Source organism: Geotrypetes seraphini, chromosome 11, assembly GCF_902459505.1.
Source record: "Geotrypetes seraphini chromosome 11, aGeoSer1.1, whole genome shotgun sequence".
Taxonomy (NCBI): domain Eukaryota; kingdom Metazoa; phylum Chordata; class Amphibia; order Gymnophiona; family Dermophiidae; genus Geotrypetes; species Geotrypetes seraphini.
The window spans coordinates 4261098-4280064 of NC_047094.1; the positions used below are offsets into that span (position 1 = coordinate 4261098).

General features: G+C 45.6%; 1 protein-coding gene across 2 annotated transcripts in view; it reads left to right on the forward strand.

The window, feature by feature from the left end:
• The window catches only part of PKD1 (polycystin 1, transient receptor potential channel interacting), a 173117-nt gene that overhangs the window by 85149 nt on the left and 69001 nt on the right, over nt 1-18967 (forward strand). For both annotated transcript variants that reach the window (XM_033962835.1, XM_033962836.1), the window contains exons 12-18: nt 63-194; nt 3127-3302; nt 6954-7087; nt 8917-12530; nt 14277-14423; nt 15746-15889; nt 18596-18875. In XM_033962835.1, coding sequence (XP_033818726.1) covers nt 63-194; nt 3127-3302; nt 6954-7087; nt 8917-12530; nt 14277-14423; nt 15746-15889; nt 18596-18875 — 4627 coding nt within the window. The remainder of the gene's footprint in view (nt 1-62; nt 195-3126; nt 3303-6953; nt 7088-8916; nt 12531-14276; nt 14424-15745; nt 15890-18595; nt 18876-18967) is intronic.

Genomic DNA, 18967 nt, shown 5'->3' on the forward strand with positions numbered 1-18967 from the left:
CTGAGACCTTTTTCCATCTCGTGAATTTGTACTGGAGAAACATCTCTTCCTTCTTCTTTCAGAGCTATGTTGCCATGGTGCAAGCAGGATCGAATGTGTCGTTTCGATGGACCGTGGATGATAAACCCTCCTTCTCCTACTACAATGTGGTTTTCATTGTTATTTACCAGAGTCCGGCTATGTACAAGCTCTCAGTAAGTGAGGAGAATCTCTGTTAAGGGTAGCACAAGTTGCACCTTCTGATACCTCCTATCTTTCGTCAACAGTTCTCTTCTTGAGAGTCGTGTCCTGTCATATTGCTTCACCTAACTGATAAATCACTTATGATGCTCCAAATATTTAGATAGCAGGGCAAGTAACGAGCCACTACATCAGTGACCTAATACTACAAAATATTATATCAAAAACTTCGTCGCATGCTGCTTGTGGGGTTTGTGAGCTGTTCCTACATCATGCGCCTTGTATTTGCGTCCTCAGTGGTGACTCGTTTCAAGTGGGAAGACTTTCAGTAGCTCTTCATCAGGCATTTACGACTCCTAACTTTATCAAATGCAAGATCTCAGCTAAATTCTCTTATAATGCGTCCAGAACCTGCTGTCTCACTTTGCCAGTCTGAAATATACTGCTCTCGTTAATAAATGTCCCACACTTGATCAAGTCCTCCTTCTCAGCTTAAGTTTGGGGTTCCTGTTTATGGGATTAATTTGTTTTCAGCGTTTTGATATAGTTGTGTAAACTTACATTTAACATCAGTGATGATGTAGCTCTGAGAGACATAATAAAAGAACAAGAGGGCATTCGGAAAAGTTGAAAGGGGACAGATTCAAAACGAATGCTAGGAAGTTCTTCTTTACCCAACGTGTGGTGGACACCTGGAATGCGCTTCCAGAGGATGTAATAGGGCAGAGTACGGTATGGGGTTCAAGAAAGGATTAGACAATTTCCTACTGGAAAAGGGATAGAGGGGTATAGATAGAGGATTAATGCACAGGTCCTGGACCTGTTGGGCTGCCGCGTGAGCGGACTGCTGGGCACGATGGACCTCAGGTCTGACCCAGCGGAGGCATTGCTTATGTTCTTAATTTAAATAGCATAATGGTTAGTGCAGCAACTGAGGACCTGGGTTCAGTTCCCGCTGCAGCTCCTCGTGACTTAACCTTACGTTGCCCCAGCTGCAAAATAAGTCCCTGTATATCAGGGATCTCAAAGTCCCTCCTTGAGGGCCGCAATCCAGTTGGGTTTTCAGGATTTCCCCAATGAATATGCATTGAAAGCAGTGCATCCACATAGATCTCATGCCTATTCATTGGGGAAATCCTGAAAACCCGATTGGATTGCGGCCCTCAAGGAGACCCCTGCTGTATATAATATGTAAACTGCTTTGATTGTAATCACAGAAAGGTGGTCTATCAAATCCCATCCTCTTACTTACATTTACTTGCGGGTTTTTTTACATACTATATAGGAAATAAGAACATAAGAACATAAGAAATGCCTCTGCTGGGTCAGACCTGAGGTCCATCGTGCCCAGCAGTCCGCTCACGCGGCGGCCCAACAGGTCCAGGACCTGTGCAGTAATCCTCTATCTATACCCCTCTATCCCCTTTTCCAGTAGGAATTTGTCCAATCCTTTCTTGAACCCCAGTACCGTTCGCTGCCCTATAACGTCCTCTGGAAGCGTATTCCAGGTGTCCACCACACGTTGGGTAAAGAAGAACTTCCTAGCATTTGTTTTGAATCTGTCCCCTTTCAACTGTCCCCTTTCAACAAATATACCCCGTCCTTTACTAAAGCATTCCTATGAGCGTCAGAGCAGTTACCGCTGCTGGCGCTAAAACCCGTGCTACGGGTTAGTAAAGGAGGGGGTATATTTGGGTCCAATAGGCAGTGCAGTTAAAGCCCGCTGGCGGTGCCGAACCCAGAAATTCGAATGCCATGCTTTATCTGGTAATCGGCATTAAATGTTGGGTTTCATTTTTGGTCGCCAGAACTTAACCAGTTAAGTGGATGTTCTAACAGGTTAAGTTCCTCTTGGTTAAAGATAGACCTTCTGTTTCCATGGCCTATTTTAACCACTGAACTTAACACAGAATATCGGCACGCTCCGGCTAAATCACATGATACAGCCAATTAGCCGCCATGCGCTAACCATGAATATTCAGCAGACATAGCTGGCTGTCTCCTGCGAAATATTTGCACTTAGCCAGTTAAGCACTATTTAAGTGGATACAGCGCTGGCATTGAATTTCTAGTATTGCTGCGGACCGCGTGATCTCCCATGGGCTGAATATCGGAGGGGGAGGGGTTAATATCACCAGAAGGCTTAAATTTTGAAATTGATTGGCAGTCCCTATTGAGAAACTAAGCTGATTGGCAGGTGTGGAATCACGTGTGAGGACTATGTAACAATTCAAGCAAACCAAGCGGCCATTTTGTAAGCATTGAGTCAAAGACAACAGCAGCTTGTAAATGCAGGCAAGCATCATATGGGACCAGGCGCTTATTCAAATATGTAGATGCTTTTATTTAACACAGTACTTTTTTAAAAATAATTTATTTTCAGGGGATCAACTCCCTGAGGCAGTGACCACAAAACATGGACCGTGTCAGTTGTGGGTCCCTTGACGATTGATAGTTGATTAAAAAACAAAAGCTAAGTTATACATATATATTTTGTTAGACATGGAAGCAAAATAAATAAATACGACACATAGAAAGGGATCAAAATACACAGAAAAGCCAACAACACTCATAAAAGAGTGTAAATGCCAATAAAACTGGGACAGAAGACCCGACACTGCCAGTGTTTTGGCTCTTGGCCTGCATCAGGGGTCTCTTAAGATGTCTGTCATACAAATGTTAATTTAGACTGTTTACAATGATCTGGCGTGGACACTCTTTTCTGGGTAGCAAAATGAATAATAAAGTTAAGAGTAGTAAAAGCAGAGTAGCCGGGTGAAGCACGAGGTGAGCTGTGAGCTATTGAGAGTGTGTTTGTGAGAAACAAGTTACGGCTAAGGGTTTTTGTTATAATATCCTTTCGAGCTGGAATATTGATGCTGTGACGTTGCAGTGGCTTCTTGCTATTAATGCCTCTCTATTTTCTCTTTATGTCGGGCTTAACAGCTGACGGCATCCAATCGTATGAGCAACATGACGGTGAGTTACAATGTGACTGTGGAGAAGATGAATAAGATGAGAAACCTGACGGTGTCCGAGATCCCCGCTAACATCACGCAGAACACCACGTTACAACTCTCTGCCTCTGTCCTCGTTGACTCTGCAGTGGAGGTAGAATTTCGGTAAGAGCCTAGACACATTAAGATTCTTTATTTAATCTCAGTATCTCTCAAAAACTAGACAGGAGAATATGAGAGAGGAGCAACTCCTGCAGAATTTGGAACATTTGGCATGCAGCTGAAACACTGGCTGATACACAATTTGGAGTAAAAAAGCCCATTGATGCCACTGAATGCGAGGCCTATATGCTCTGAAAAATTACAATCAAGAGCAAAATGTTTCTCAAATTATTTTCTACTATATAAACTTCATTTCATTGTAATATCGTTTCCCCACTAACACTATAAGCTGACCAGTACTTGTACTTGAAAACAGTCACTGCAGGTTCCTTTCTCATAGAATCTAGCTTGATTGAAATGCTGCATCTTCATCATACCCAACAGAGTCTAGAAATTCCTTAGAACCACCCAAATAGTATCCAAGCTAGAATGTATCCGCTCCTTCCCCGATCCCCCCTACCTACGCGCGCCCCCTTCCTTTCCCTTCCATCGTACTTCTAGTTGTTCACCGCTGCAAGCAACAAGACCTTCAACGCGCTCCTTGCAACCCCTTTCATCTCTCCCACTGACGTCACTTCCTATGTGTGGCACCCGGAAGTGGCGTCAGCATGAGAGATGACGCAGTTGTGAGGAGCACGTTAAAGTTGTTTCTTGTGGCGGTGAACAATGAGAGGTACGGGGGAATGGAAGGGAGGGCGAGGGGAGGAGTGGAAAGAGGCTGGGATGGAGAGGAGGAGGGGTAGCCGCGCCCTTAGCAAGATGATGCCTGGGGCGGACCTCCCCCCCTTCGCCCCCTCTTACTACACCACTGCGCAAAGAGAGTCTAATTCCTAAGGAGCTTATCTTAAATTTACAGACTTAAATTCCTGCTAAAACTTTGCATCAGAAGCATTTGTATGGAACACTTTATTTATCATATTAACAACTATGCAAGATCACAACTGCATTACTTGTAATTGCATTACAGAATAAAAGAATGCAAAGAGTAGCTCCCTCCCTCCCCAAGACTACCTTGCAATCTCTGGTGGTCTAGTGTGGGCAGGAGCGATCAGCTCTACTTTCAAAATGACTGCCATGACCTCTTGTAGCTGTCTCGCAATATTGCCACTAAAGGTCAGGGCTGACATTTTGAGGGCACAGCAAGTAGGGATCACTCCTGCCCTGACTACATCCCCAGACTGCCAGGGATTGCAAGATAGACCCAAGGGGGATGGGCTGGGTTGCGAGAGACAACTCGTGTTCGGAGGGGAAGGAGAGGGAGGCAGACAAAGTAGACAGAGCACAAATTTTCATCTTCCACCAAAACACATGCTTAGTTTCAGCCAAAACCATGGCCTTAGCTTAGGGGTGGGCAAACTTGTTGACTCATGTGCCACAATGGGTTCTTAAATTTGCCAGAGGGGCTGGGTGACCGGGAGGGAGGGGGCAGTGCTGGGCGACTGGGAGGTTCTGATGTGCCGCAGAATGATGATGATAAGAGAAAGGGCTAAGGCAGAAAGAACTCCCCCCAAAAGGGCAGACTGTTGTCTCTGGTTTCTGCTTTCATCTTTTCACTCTCTTCTTTCCAGCGTCTGCCCTCTCTGTCTCTTCAATTCAGCATCTGACCCTTCCATCCACTGTCTGCCCTCTCCCCTTTACATATGGTATCTGTTTTATTTCTATGCCCCTCTCCCCTTTCCATCCAGCCTGCACCCCCCTCTCTCCTTTTTACATAATTCATTCCAGCTTCACTGCTCTCATTTTTATCTCTCCTACACCAGATCTAGCATCTTTGTCCCTCTCTCCTTATTTCTCTGCTGACCCCGTTCCCAGCATTAATCTCTCTCTACTTTCTCATTCTTTTGTCTCCCCTTTCCTCATCTGATCTCTCCATTCCACCCTAACCCCTTCCCCTCCTCTAATCTCCCTGCCCTTCCTTTTTTCCTCCTCTCCTGTCAAGCACCTTCTCCCTTCCCGCCTTCCTCTATCCAGCAGTAACTCTCTTCCCTTCCCTTTCCCTCCTCCCCTCCCAGCAGCATCTCTCCTTTTCCCTCCCTCCCTCCTTCCAGGACCAGTAGCAGCTCTCCCTTTATTTTCCTTAATCCAGCAGCTTCCCAGCCCCCAAACCCTCCCCTTCCCTCTCAGTACTTGCCTGGCCTAGAAGTGCTGGTGCTTTGCACGGTGGCCTCACTGTGCAGGAATAGAACCAGGAAGCAGCTCCCCTAAAGTGCTGCAGCTCGCGCCTGCCACAAGCGCTTCGTCCGCTCAGGTGCGAAGCCTCCTCTCGGTTATTTGTTGACACATAACCATGCCACCCGCAAAATTGCGCCAAACGGAGGTCGGTGGTGATGCTCGCACTCCTTCTACACACCAGTCGCCCTGCCCTCTGTGTAGTGCCGATTGCAGGAGAAGAGCCAGGGAGCAGCTTCCCTAAAGCGCTGCAGCTCGCGCCCGCCACAAGCGGACGGAGGCTGGCGGCGGTGATGCTCGCGTTCCTTCCACACACCTGTTGTAGAGAAGGGCCAGACGGTCGGCAGGCCAGTTTAAACATGTAAACTGGCTGGATATGGTCCGCGGGTTGTAGTTTGCCCATATCTGGCTTAGCCTCTCAACTGTAACCAAAACCAGGCGAAAACTTGAGAACTGGGGGCAGCCATTCAAGGAGCGGCTCAGAGCAGGGCAGGAGTGCAAAAAGTTCGCTCCTGCCCAGTACACCACTAGAACACCAGGGATTCGAAAAGGTGGGAGGGAGGTAAAACAATTGTCTGAGTCAGCCGGGACAGGAGATGAGAGGGATCCCTCCTGTCCCAGCCTATCTAATAATAATAATAGCTTAATTTTTGTATACCGCACTTTGTCCGGGTTTCGAAAAGAAATCGTGTCGGGAGGAGGCATCCGTGCATGCAATGTGGTGACAGCAGGCACATGCATGCATGCACGTGATGTCTTCATGTTGCATCCGCACATGCGCGGATGCTTTCCTGCTCAATGAACAGGCAGCGGGGGTGGAGCTGAGGGCAGAGCTTGGGCGGAGATGGGGGGAACAGGGTGGGCCTGGGGGGAGGTCTGAGGGTCCTACCACTGGACCACCAGGTCATACAGCAGGCTCGGAGAAGGCCTGCAGGACATTGGGAGAGAGGGGAGACAGGGTACAGGGCAGGGAGGGGGGCTGAGTGCAAAGCCTGGCAGGGGAGAGGGTGAGGGAGGGGTGGCAGGTCACATGAATATTAACTCCTCCATCTTATATTCAAGTCAACCTTTTTCCTTCCCTTTTTGGGGGAAAAAGAGTACCTCGTCCTATGCTCGGATTGACTTATATTCGAGTATATACAGTATTTGGGTTTTGGCCTCCTGAAGACGGGATACTGGGCTGGATGGACCATCAGTCTGACCCAGACTGTAAAAAGCTCTGGACCTGGGGTTGGAGACACCTCCAATGTAAGGCAGATTTTCATATTACAGTGGTTTTCCTCTTTCTCCTTGAGGTACATTATGGAGTCAGGATTTTGGAATGAATGTGCATGAGACACATTTTTATGCAATGGGTCTTCAATAGATGCTAATTTCTTTCATGCATATTCACTGTGATAATCTTGAAAACATGACAGACAGGGTGTGACACTAGAAGAGGGTTGAGAATTTCTACATTAAGGGATTAATTTCTTCTTTTCTTAGGTGGGCGTTTGGAGATGGCCTGCCAGAAGTTTCTCAGTTTAAACCTCCGTATAACCAGTCCTTCCCAGTTCCCGATCCCAGTGTACATCAGGTGCTCATACAGCACAATGTAACATACACCTATCAAGTCCCAGGTAAGAGGGTCTCTCAGCCTCTCTCCACTATTGCATGCTTTATCTGAACAGAAATGCTTCTTTCCCTGAGCACTGGGTCGAGTTATGCATGGTGTGTGGTATTGAGTTCAGGATCTGGTGGCATTTTCTCGGTATGCAGAAAGGCAGGCAGTCAACCAGGCTTCAGGCTTTAGCTGTCTTAAAGTGGAAGCTTGTGTTAATAGTTGAAATTCTGCAGTTGAGATGACATTCCTTGCTTGTGTGCAGATGGAAGTGTGGTGATTTGATCATTGGGATAAACAGTTTCTATACCTTATTCAGAAGCTCTCTTGGCACAATCCTCTCCAGTAGACGCAAGCATCAATTTTGAAGCAAGTGAAATAGAACAGTTCAAAATGACATCTCTGATATTTGAACCTCTCCCCACAAGTAATTATAAATATCATTTAATTAGATGGCCTTCACCCAGCCATTGAGCACAGTCACATAAAAACCTGTTTACTAATAACCTGTGTTATGGTAAAAGACTGCTCCCTTATTTGACAGCAAGATTCCCTAAGGGGTAGTACTAGGAAACTACCACTAGGGAGCTGAAGTCACTGTTTTGAATCTGGGAACAACTAAAGATCACTCCTGCCCCACACGATTCACAAGGGAAACTGAGGACTGGTATAGGAACCAGAAGAAATCTGGAAAGGGGAGGAGGGGGTCGGAGGTCTGGGGGTAATATTGAGAGCGGATCAGAGGTGGAGGAATGGGGGTTACTTTTGAAAAGAGATCAGAGGGCTGGGGGAGTATTTCTTGAAAGCATAGACCCCCTTTAAGTTGCTCTTTTGAAGTATTAGCGTCATTCAAATTGTTTCTCCTTGAAGAATACAGCTTGTTATTCATTTTGCATAATAATGAGCAGTTTTGCATGTATTTGCATACATTGAATCTTCTTATTATTTAACATGCATTGCAGAAAGAAATCCCATTATAAATTGAATTATCAGCAGTGTACGCTATAGGTACATAATGTGGGTTATTGCCAGACCACAGTAACTAGGGCCCTTTGGAGAGAGACCTTCTATAGGCAAGTGTGATCTGTGCAGTACAGAGAAAAGGATGATAAGAGGCATGTTAGTTTTATTTCCTGTATCATTTATAATCTAGATTGCCCAGTGCAGTTCTCAATATAAAACATAAGAACATAAAAATAGCCTTACTGGGTCAGACCAATGGTCCATCAAGCCCAGTAGCCCGTTCTCACGGTGGCCAATCCAGGTCCCTAGTACCTGGCCAAAACCCAAGGAGTAGCAACATTCCAGAATCTCAAAGATTAGTAAGATTCCGGAATCCCAAATAGGAGCAACATTCCATGCAGAATCCCCAAAGAGTAGTAAGATTCCGGAATCCTCATGCTACCGATCCAGGGCATATCTGTCTCAATAACGGATTATGGACTTTTCCTCCAGGAACTTGTCCAAAACAGGAGATTAGAAAACAAATAGTACTCCCCTTCCCCACACAGAACCAATTCATTGATCTGATTGGCTAATTTGTATGTTGGTTCTTCAGAGCAGAAAAAATAACTTTTTTAACTTGTCTTTTTATTAAGTTTCCAACATCTATGTGGTTTACATGTGATAAAAGTAAGTGTAAAAATAAATTAAAACATTAAAATAAAAAGAAATGGAACTATATAATTAATTGTAAAGTAAGTAAAGATAGAGCTAACTTGTTGCAGACAGAAGTGACAGAGTGTTATTGTATGGAAATCGAGGGAGAAGGATTGTCTCAGCATTTTTATGATGATTTCATACAAATCAGTTCTTTGCTTACTAACTGATATGTGATATTTTCCACAGGTGAATATACGCTTTCCCTATGTGTGTCCAACATATATGAAAATCTTACACAGCAGATACCCATCAAAGTTTATGGTTATCTAACCAATGTGACTGTTGAAGCTGACCAAGATGTCTTGGTATCCAGTCGACCCATTGCATTTGAAGCCCATCCACTGCCGTCATCATATGGTGTCCTTTATGTCTGGAGCTTTGGTGATAACTCCACCTTAGAGACAACAAACCAGTCTAGGGTGATCCACACCTATGTTAATAAAGGGACATACTATATCAGCCTGAAGGCCTTCAATGATATAAGTGAAGCTAACACAGACAAGACGTTTCGGGTTTTTGAAGAGATTAGAGGACTAAGTGTGTGCTCAGATGAACCTACAGAGCTGCGTACCCAAACTGTCATCAATGCCTCGGTACAAACAGGAGATAACATTACCTGGGTCTTTGACATGGGTGATAACAAGACGCTGTCGGTCACAGAACCCAATGTGCAGTATACCTATCTAAAGGAAGCCAATTACACAATGAATGTGACAGCAGTAAACCCAGTAAACGCCATGTCTCAAACTTTATTAATCCGGGTATTTGTTCTTCAGGTTCTGAAGATAGAACCTTCTTCCTGCATCCTGGAGCATCCCAACATAGAACTCACCGCCTATGTATCTGGAGACTTCATCAATTATGATTTTGATTGGACTTTTGGCGATGGCTCTTTAAATGTTACTGTACATGGATACCCAGCTGTGACACACAATTTCACCAGGAGTGGCGTTTTCCTTCTCTCATTAGTTCTGTCTAGCAAGACAAACAGGGCATATTACTATACGACCATTTGCGTGGAGCCTGAAATAGTCAACGTCACTCTTGACCCTCTCCCTCAATTTGTGAGGCTTGGAAATGAGAGCAGATTCCTGGTGACTGTCTTTCCTATGTTCCACTACCATTATACCTGGGATTTTGGGACAAATGACTCAGTGAGATCTGGTGGCTCTGAAATTACATACACTTATAAAAACCCGGGGCTTTACCAGGTTACGGTTACTGTTTATAACAATGTGTCTTCTAGTAATGATACCATTTTCATAGAAGTTCAGGAGCCAGTATCCACAGTAAAAATAGAACACAATGGAACCGAGGTCTTGGAGTTGGGTGAAGATTACCTGTTCACAGCTGTTGGAAATGGGACAAAAGTGATATATGAATGGGATTTTGGGGATGGTGATAACCCAATGGGACAAGTTGTGACTCATGGCTATAACAGCAGTGGCACTTTTATTATCAGCTTGAGGGGCTGGAATGAAGTGAGTAGAAGTGAGACGGCATTAAACATCACTGTTAAAAGACGAATTCAGGGTCTTACAATAAATGCCAGCAGGACTGTGGTGCCCTTGAATGGCTCAGTTAACTTTTTGGCAACTCTCCAAGCTGGTGACGATGTGCAGTATTCCTGGATACTCTGTGATCGGTGCACGTCCATCCTGGGATCCTCCACCATTTGCTACACATTTCGGTCCATTGGGACTTTTAATGTCATTGTAACTGCAGAGAACGGTATCAGTTCTTTGCAAGACTCCATCTTCATCTACGTGCTCCAGCCTGTGGAGGGGCTACAGATTATTGCCAGCGATCTAGTGGATTCATGTTGCTTTCCAACCAACAGAACTCTCCAGCTGCAGGCAGCAGTACGAGATGGCACTAACATTTCATACAGCTGGACTGTCCTAAAGAACAATAGCCCTGTGCAAAATATCAATGGAAAGACTTTGTTCTTAATCAGTGAGGAACCCGAGACCTACATTGTTCATCTCAAAGCCACTAACATGTTGGGAAGTGTCACCATGAGCAAAACCATTGAGTTTCTTGAAAGTGTTGGACATTTAAAGCCATTTGCATTACCCAATCCAGCTGCTGTGAATGCTTCTGTTAACGTCAGTGCTGGTATTACCAGTGGCAGTGGAATTACGTATCTCTGGTACCTTCCAGATGGCAAGAGTCTCCAAACCAATAACTCCTTCATTCTTCATCCTTTCCAAAGCCCTGGTGAGAAAGAGGTGACCATCATTGCAGAAAATAAGCTTGGATCTGCCAACGCATCAATTATCATCTATATACAGGAGCCCATTTCAGGATTACGCATAGATGCAGTGGAACAAGAGAGTGACTATGTATCTTCAGGATCTCTTATAAATTTTCATGGGGCACTTGAAAAGGGGACCAATGTATCCTGGCTATGGAAGCTACACAACAGCTCAAAGACTGGACAGACAACAACTGTATCCTTTCCAGTGGCTGGTCAGTTTTCAATTAGTCTCAATGCATCTAATGACATCAGCTGGGAGATAGTCCATAAGAACATCACAGTGCAAGACAACATTCAAGGCCTAGAACTTTTGGTGAGCAAGAGAATTGTGGAGCCTGGTGAGAACGTCACCTTTATGATCAGAATGTCGTCTGGTTCCTCAGTCAGGTATTTGCTGAGCATTGTTGGCGATTATTCATTCATTCTCGATGGTTCTAATTACACTTATCAGTTCAATAAAATTGGAGACTATCTCATCACTGTGATAGTTCAGAACCAGGTCAGTATAGCCCGGGCCTGTATTGTCATTTCTGTCCTAGAGGCCATCCAGGGCTTAAGGTTAGTGCAGTGCTGTGAACCTGGGATGCCCACAGGCGTAGAAAGAAACTTTGTGGCAGAGGTCACTAATGGATCGCTGGTGGCTTACACGTGGCAGTTTGACTTGAGAGGTCATCCTGTCACCAGCTTAGCAGGCCCAAGTGTCTTCTACACACCGGGAGCTCCGGGGCTTTTAACAATTCATGTCAGTGCTTCAAATGGTTTAGGAGGCCAGAATATCACACAAATAATACATGTTCAGGACCAGATTATACTGGTTTCCCTTAAGTCAGACAATGCATTTGTAAACAGGATGGCCATGTTTGAAGCTTCTGTTCTGCCAAGCCCTCATGAAGTCTTCTTCAGCTGGACTTTTGGAGATGGGACTCCAGGTCAAATCACGGCCTCAACAGTAGCCAATCACTCGTACTCATTACCCGGGGATTACCTGGTTGAAGTTAATGCAACAAACTTGGTCAGTTTCTTCATTGCTCATGCAACAGTCACAGTGCGGACCCTGGAGTGTGAGGAGCCTGAGGTGCAGCTGGTTCTCCCTGCTCAGGTGATCATGATAAGATCCCAAAGAAATTATATAGAGGCAGAGATCAACCTCCGGGGCTGCATCAGATACCAAACAGAGTATTTATGGGAGATTTATGCAGCTTCCAGCTGTCTCCATGTCCATGAATCAGACAAGGTCCAGCTTCCTGGTGTTGACATAAGCCGACCACAGCTGGTGGTACCAAGGCTCGCACTGGACATTGGGGATTATTGCTTTGTCTTTGCCGTGTCTTTTGAGGATACTCCACTTTCAAAGAAGAGTTTTGCAAACGTCACTATGCTGCCCAGTAAACTGGTTCCTATAATTGATGGTGGCTCTTTCCGGGTCTGGTCAAACAGTCGAGATTTAATTATGGATGGAGAAAAGTCTTATGACCCTAATTTAGATGACAGCGATCAAACCCCACTGCTGTACAAATGGTCTTGTACATTTTCTTCAAAGGTAAGACATTTTCTTACAAAACATACTTTTGCCCATAGGAAGAACTAGACAATGTTTTGCTTACATCAGCTTTTCATTTGCAAAAGTTGCAGGAAATTAAATGCTGAAGTAAAATGTGTTGGGGTAGGAGGGTAGGAGTGCTAATGGGATGCTGGAGGATCTGTAACGCTGTGGGGTTGGCACTGAGAGTCATGGGTCCCTAACCACTTAGCCAAAGTGATTAAACTAGATCAAAGTTGTGGGGAGAGGGGGCCCCCTACTGTTCTGGACCTATTGTACATGGCCCTGTTGTCCTAATGGCTAGTCTGTCCCTGGGTGGGAGGCAGTGGTGAAGTAAGGAAGGGCAGTCATGTTAGTGGGGCGCCAGCCCCCCTCCTTCTTTCTGCCCCTGCCTCTTCCCACTCCTCCCCTTGCAATGTGCGCGCCCCCTTCCCTTCCCCCATACCTCCAATTGTCCATCGCTGTGAGGAACAACTTCAACGTGCTCTTTGCGATCGCGTCATCTCTCCCGCTGATGTCACATAGGAAGTGACATCAGAGCTGACAGGGTCGCGAAGAGCACGTTGAAGTTGTTGTTACCCGCGGCGGTGAACAACCAGAGGCATGGGGGAAAGGAAGAGGGGGTGCACGCAGCAGGGAGGTTCGGCGAGCGAGGCAGAGATGAGGGTGGGGGAGGGGCGTCCCACACCCTTGCTATGTCACTGGTGGGAGGGTCTGTGAGAATGAGGAGTTGGAATGCCTAGGATGATGTGGGGATTGCTTTAGGCCAGTGGAATTCACTCCCAGACCTTGAGAACTGCCAACGAAGATTTCATGACAGATTTGCACCCGGTGGAGATAGGCAATAAAACCCGGATGTCTCAATCCGTCCTCCTTATATTGAAGCCATATGGTAACCCCAAGTGGAGGGATCATTTCAGTAAAGTTTTTTGCTAAAGCGAAGTGATTCTTTGAGTTATTTGCACATTATTTATTGGACGTTGCACTTAATAGTATGCTCATAATGGAATGAGAAATGAAGGGTTGGCAAACATAAAAGATGATGTAACCCAACACCTGAAGAGCCTTGTTTCAACAAGTGGGCATGGAAGGGTTGATGTTTTATTGCAAATTTATGCTTTACGTATTCCTCAGGGATAATCCAACTGGTTGAGCACCCTTGAGGATTGGCAAGGAATTGCACTTCTGTAGGGCTTTGGAGGGGCCTAAGTTCCCTGTAGCTTAGGTTTGACACTGGTTTTCTAAAATGAGGGAGCACATGTCTGAATCTGAGATATTGCATGACTATATTACTAATACACATATGACTTATGAAATGCTGCAGGACTCCATTAGGAGGACACGTGAGGTCCTGTGATATAATTATGACACTTGAACTAGAAAAGTTGGTAAAGAAAGTGGTGCCTCTGTAATGGGGCTGTGGATTGTAGGGATTTTGCATGTGGTCCGCAAAGCCCTGAGCTCCGGCCGCGTCTGGAGGACCTTAAGCATGCGTGGATGATGTCACACTCATCTGCGCGTGTTGGGGCAAAACAGGGTGGGGCCACGCATCCAGGTTTGTCCTTCCTTAAATATGGTAACCCAGTGCATATTTAAGGCAGTAGGGTATCCTGAGTGGAAAAAAACATTCAGGCTCTGTCATGAGGGGGTGGGGTGGGGGTGTGGGTGGGGGGTTGCTGAAGTAGTCGCAGCCCCTCTCTCTCTCTCTCTAATAGGCCTTTTCTGTTTCTTCGTTTTCTTGAACAGAACGCTGCAGCAGGCTGTCCCCTCAACTTCAGCTCAGAAAGAGGCGTGACAGCAATTTCCAGGGAAGCATTGGAAGCAGATGTGGAATATACATTTGACCTCACCATCAGTAAACTTGGGAGGAACCCGGAGTCTGCAAATCAAACGGTAAATATCACTACAGAGCCCCCGAGTTCAAAAATGAAATAGCTCATGTGTTGATGTTGAAGGCTCATTGACAAACTGCCCTGGTGTGAGCACGTGTATTAACACACACACACACACACACACACACACACACACGGACTGTCCTGTCCTTGTGAAAATATGTTACATTTTGCACACATTCCATTTGTCCCATTCTAGTGAAACCATCTTAGTGTTGCACACGTAGAGTCTAAGTCTGACTTAGATGTTTTAAGAAAAACATCCAAAAATCGGGTGGAGAAAATGGCCGTCTTCGAACCCACAAGATGTCTTGTCTTATTTTTTTCCAAAAATGGTCCGCCATTTATCGAAAAACAAAGGTCCAAATTAAAAACACTTAAAACAATCCATTTGCATGTAGGAGGGGCCTAGCATTTTTAATGGACAGGCCAGCAGAGCAGTGGAGCACCCTAGAGGGCACTGCTGTGAACTTCACTTTAAGGGTACCAGGTACACATCTCACCATAACCCCTGTACATTATATGGTGAGCCCTCCAACACTCCCCCAAAACCTACTGTACCCACCTGTCTACCACGCCAAAAGCCCTTATGCCTGCAGGTGTTGCCTAAATGGTAGTACAGTGGGGGTTTCCACCACAAGTGTACTAGGTAAGGTGACATATGGGCCTGGGTCCACTGCACTGACCACCAGGCTACTCCAGAGACCTGCTTGCTGCTATAACATCTGAAGCGATCATATCGATTGGTATGTACTGTTTCAGTTACATCTTTGAGGGGTGGGGGGGGGGGTCAGTAACCACTGGGGCAATATGAGGAGGCTATGCCTTCATCTGCTCAGTTTGGGGACCTTTTTGTCCCTTATTCGTTTTAAAAACAGGTCTAGCCCAAAACATTCAAATTGTGCCCTGGACGTTATGTAAAATGTTTGATTTTCATTGTAAAATGTTCAAGTGCTAAATCCACCCTAATCCCACCCAAAACATGACTCTAACACGTCCTTTTATGGTTTAGACTCACTAGAGACAAAACGACCAGAAAGACATCTGAAAAGTCAGTTTCGAAAACACCCACTTGGCCATTTTGTCTAGTGAGATGTCCACGTGCTGGTTATGCCCTCTTTTGGAGGTCTATCTTTTTTGAAAATGATCCCCCCCCCCCCCCGCCCCACACACACACCGACTGTCCTGTCCTAGTGAAAGCATGTTAAATATTTCACCTATCCCATTTGTCCTGTCCTAGTGGTCATGCATTACTGTTGTACATATCCTGATGAAAGCATGTTGATGTCTTACCTAAAGCCTTCTTGTTTTCCATTCTGCCAGGTTTTAATTAGAAAGGGTCAGGTCCCCATCGTGTCCCTCAAGTGCGTTTCTTGCAAAGCCCAGTCTGTGTACGAAGTCAGCAAGAGTTCTTATGTGTACCTGGAAGGAGGCTGTGCGAACTGTCAGGAGGATCTCAGACAAGGGGTAAGGAAGCGGCAAGTGTGGGAGACAGAGAAGGGCCACGATCCACTTTACGGAGGATAGGTTCGGCCTCAGGATTTGCATTAGGGCTGGAAATGGGTGGCCCAGTGGGGGACACATACTCTTTTAGGGTCACGGCAATGTGAGAGCTAAACACGCTTTAATGAATCTTGCATTCACCGAGGACTAAAGTAGATTTTCAAAGCCCCTAAATCCTTTCCTCGGGGATATTTATTACATGATTAGTAAAGAGGCCCCTTGTGAGCCTGGCAGGTAAGACCCGCTGGATGCGAGGAATCAACTTTTCAAACTGAACTGGGCTGTTAAATCCTACGGAAAATACCCTTCTAAAGCTGCTCGATCAGTCTGAAAACAGATCTGGAGATTAATACAAACAAATGGTCTTTTCCAAAGCAGGAATTCCTGGAATTTCAGAACTATGGAACAGAGTCTGGATGGGTGCGGCCTGGAGCTGTGTCCTCCTATAATTTGGGGCAATAAAGTAAACATTCCTGCCTTGTACCTGGCAAAACAACCAAAGAAACTGGAACCAGATCCCCACGAATGAAGCAGAAAACCAGGCGTGTGGGAATAGGTCTTACAACATCCAACCAAGGAGGCTCAGGAAACAGAACCTTGGAATTCTTCAAATAGATCTTTATTATCGCACATCAAGCAGACCCTACATGGTCCATGTTTCGGCTCAGGAGAATATATTTCTCCAACAAAACATAACTCGTACATAAAAAATCAATCATCATAAAAATCAATGACATACTGTATATAGAAAAATTGATTAATTAATAACTCAGCATAAATAAAATAAAAACAAACTGAAGGAACAACCAGCAGTAATAAAAATATAAATATATATGAAATCAATTAAAAAAGAGAAAAAAAATATAGTACACATATAGAAATAAACCCCCTTCTTTTTACAAAACTGTAGCGGTTTTTAGCACCAGCCATGGCAGTAACAGCTCCGAAGCTCATAGGAATTCTAAGGGAACAAATTTTTACCCATCCCGGTGGGAACTCATTTTCCCATCCCGTCCCCGTAAGTTCTATTCCTGCCCCTGCCCTATTCCTGCAAGCTCCGTCATCATCTGCACAAGCCTCAAACCCTTTAAAATCCTAAGTAGCAACATTCTAGAGCTCAGATTGTGATGTCATAATGCCTCATTCCACCAATGCCTAAGCTCCGCCCTCATCTGCACAAGCCTCAAACCCTTTAAAATGCTAAGTAGCAACATTGTAGAGCTGAGATTGTGATGTCATAATGCCTCATTCCACCAATGCCTAAGCTCCGCCTTCATCTGCACAAGCATCCAATACTTTAACATCATAAGTGGCAACATTCTAGAGCTCAGATTGTGATGTCATAATGCCTCATTCCGCCAGTGTCTAAGCTCCGCCCTCATCTGCACAAGCATCCAACGCTTTAACATCATAAGTGGCAACATTCTAGAGCTCAGATTGTGATGTCATAATGCCTCATTCCGCCAATGCCTAAGCTCCGTCCTCATTTGCACAAGCCTCAAACACTTGAAAATCATAAGTATTTGAGGCTTGTGCAGTTAAAGCAGAGCTTACAGGAATGGGACAGAGAAACTGAGTTCTCTCTGCTTCCCCTGAACCTCTTTGGCTGTTCACTGGAGCAAGCTGCATCTCCAACCTGCTGCTCATGCCGGCCTCGGCTCTCCCTTTGAAGTCATTTCCTAGCCATGGGACCGGGAAGTGACATCAGAGGGAGAGACAAGGCCGGAGTGAGCTGCGAGTTGGAGATGCTGCTCGTGCCAGCAAAGAGTTTAAAAGGAGGGGATGGGGAAGGAGTTGGCGGTGGAGAAGGTGGGGTGGAGGCGCCTCCTACCCTGGCCATTCCACTGTATGCACTGCATTGTAACAACTGATACACAGCTCCCTCCCCCCCCCCCCCCCAGGAACTTCTTTAAGCATAGTAACATAGTAAATGATGGCAGATAAAGATCCGAATGGTTCAACCTGATTCAATCTAAAAAATTGTTGGGGTTTTTTTTTCTTCATAGCTGTTCTTAGGTTCCAACTACTGAAGTCTCCGTCAAAGCTCCCTCCAGCCCATCTACACCTTCCCAGCCATTGAAGCCCTCCCCTATGTTTCTATAAACATAATGCTCTATGACCTCATAATTCAGGTGTAAATAGCCTTAGCCTATAGGAAGAGGAGATGCAAATGTTTAGAGCCTTAGCCAATAGGAAGAGGAGATGCAAATGTTTAGAGCCTTAGCCAATAGGGAGAGGAGGAGATGGTGGATGCTGCGGATGGGCCGTTTGGCCTTTATCAGCCATCATGTTTCTATGACCTCACAATGCAGGTGTAAAGAGCCTTAGCCTATAGGAAGAGGAGATGCAAATGTTAAGAGCCTTAGCCAATAGGGAGAGGAGGAGATGGTGGATGCTGCGGATGGGCCATTTGGCCTTTATCTGCCATCATGTTTCTATGACCTCACAATGCAGGTGTAAAGAGCCTTAGCCTATAGGAAGAGGAGATGCAAATGTTTAGAGCCTTAGCCAATAGGGAGAGGAGGAGATGGTGGATGCTGCGGATGGGCCATTTGACCTTTATCTGCCTTCATGTTACAATGTTTCTATCGAACTTCAAGCCTTATTTTCTGCTAACTGTTCTGTCTTTCGCTGCATAATGTACATCTGTATCTTTTTCCGTCTTTGTAGAGATGGACAGCACAGAGTTTCAAGAATAAGTCTCTGGTTTTGGATATGTCCACAACTTCCACGGGAAGCCGAGGGATGAACCTGGTGCTGCGGCAGGGGGTCTTAAAGGACGGGGAAGGGTACACCTTCACGCTCCATGTCTCTGACCCCAGCATGGATGAGGAGGGCTACGCCAGCATCGACCTCCTTCCAAACAGTCCTCCAGCTGGAGGCTCCTGCAGACTCTTCCCAAACAAAACTGTCACGGCGTTGATCACTGAAGTTCAGTTTGAGTGCACAGGTGAGAAGAGAAACAGGGGCTGCACTAGTGAAAGGTGACAGACAGTGCACTGGCAAGAGACAGCTTTACAGGGAACCCACAGGAGTGCGCCC